This window comes from Fonticula alba (assembly GCF_000388065.1).
Source record: "Fonticula alba strain ATCC 38817 unplaced genomic scaffold supercont2.1, whole genome shotgun sequence".
In the NCBI taxonomy this organism is placed as follows: Eukaryota; order Rotosphaerida; family Fonticulaceae; genus Fonticula; species Fonticula alba.
Window position 1 is genome coordinate 1,198,759 of NW_009242971.1, and position 1,260 is coordinate 1,200,018.

General features: G+C 68.2%; 2 protein-coding genes across 2 annotated transcripts in view; both read right to left on the minus strand.

Moving 5' to 3' along the window:
- H696_00264 (hypothetical protein) overlaps positions 1 to 241 on the minus strand; it is a gene marked incomplete at both ends in the record, with an annotated part of 2,260 nt that extends 2,019 nt beyond the window's left edge. The window contains one exon of the mRNA XM_009494111.1: positions 1 to 241. Coding sequence (XP_009492386.1) covers positions 1 to 241 — 241 coding nt within the window.
- Positions 242 to 753: 512 nt separating this feature from the next.
- H696_00265 (hypothetical protein) overlaps positions 754 to 1,260 on the minus strand; it is a gene marked incomplete at both ends in the record, with an annotated part of 2,336 nt that continues 1,829 nt past the window's right edge. The window contains 2 exons of the mRNA XM_009494112.1: positions 754 to 822; positions 963 to 1,083. Coding sequence (XP_009492387.1) covers positions 754 to 822; positions 963 to 1,083 — 190 coding nt within the window. The remainder of the gene's footprint in view (positions 823 to 962; positions 1,084 to 1,260) is intronic.

Genomic DNA, 1,260 nt, shown 5'->3' on the forward strand with positions numbered 1-1,260 from the left:
TCGACTGGCGAATGTTGCCACTGAACATGGCATCCTGGGCATCCTCAAGCTGGCTCTCATGCTGCCCTTCGCCACTGGTGGAGTCGTCATCGTCGTCATCCTGGGCGGTCAGATCGAATTGCAGCGCGGGCCAGCCGGGCCCGGCAGCCAGGCTGTGGATGTCCAGGCGCCGGGTGGGCGGGCTGTCAGCCGACTCGGGGGGAGCCTCGCCGGGAGCGGGGGAATCTGGCCGGTCGGGCATCGGGGGCGAATGCTGGGGAAAGGAGCAAATGCTAGAAAGGGCGAAGAATGGACAGAGATGCGAGTTGGTGGGGAGGGACAGCCTCCAGCGAGGGTTGCGGGCTGCTCGCACAAAAGTGTTCTTCCAAAAGTGTGCCCGTGTGCAGGGACCCGACGATCCGGAGGGCGGGGTGGCCACGGGCGCCGATGGAGCCGGGAAAAAAACAATGCGACTTGGAAATTGCCTTCCCCCGCCCCCCGGTTGACCATGGAGCCGGAGTCCCAATCACACACCCTTCGGCCCCTCCGGGAGAGGTCGATCGACCCCCGGCCCCGCCCTCCCCAACCCCACGGCCCAGGCACACCGCCGGGGGCCGGGCCGTGGACAGACAAACAAAGCGTCGCCCCACCACATCGAGGGAGCGGGGGGGGGGGGGGGGGGGGCGCCGACGGAGGGAGGCGGGGGGGGGGGGGGGGGGGGGGGGGGGGGGGGGGGTGTATTGTCGATCTGGCGTGCGCCTGCCAACGGAGCTCTTATGGGACGGAGTCGAGTTTCTTAATTAGCTCGTCACAGATGCCAAAGAGTTCGGTGTTCTCGCGCTCCTGCGAGTGTTGCACATGGGGAGGGCCGGGAGGGGAGACTGATCAGCGGGACAGGGGGCAGCTGGCGGGAGGGGAGGGGGGAAGGGGGAGGGGGGAGGGGGAGGGGGGGGGGGGGGGAGGCAGGGAGGAGAAAGGCGCACTCGCAGCTCGAGGGTAGATTGAAGCGACCGGACTTGGGCGGTCTCGAGCGCCAGGCGGGCCTTCGCGGCGCCCACCTCACGATGGTGCTCCGATCGCAGGCGATCAAGCTCGACATTGGCACTGGCGGAGCCCCGAGGGGAAGGGAAAGGGCCGGGACATGGGCAATGATGTGTGAGCACCGGGCAGGCGTCGGAACGAGGAGGGACAAACGGGGGGGGGGGGGGGGACGGCCCCCCCGAGATCTGCTGTTCAGCCTGGGTCTTGAGAGCCTCGAAGCGCTTCTGATACTGCTGAAGC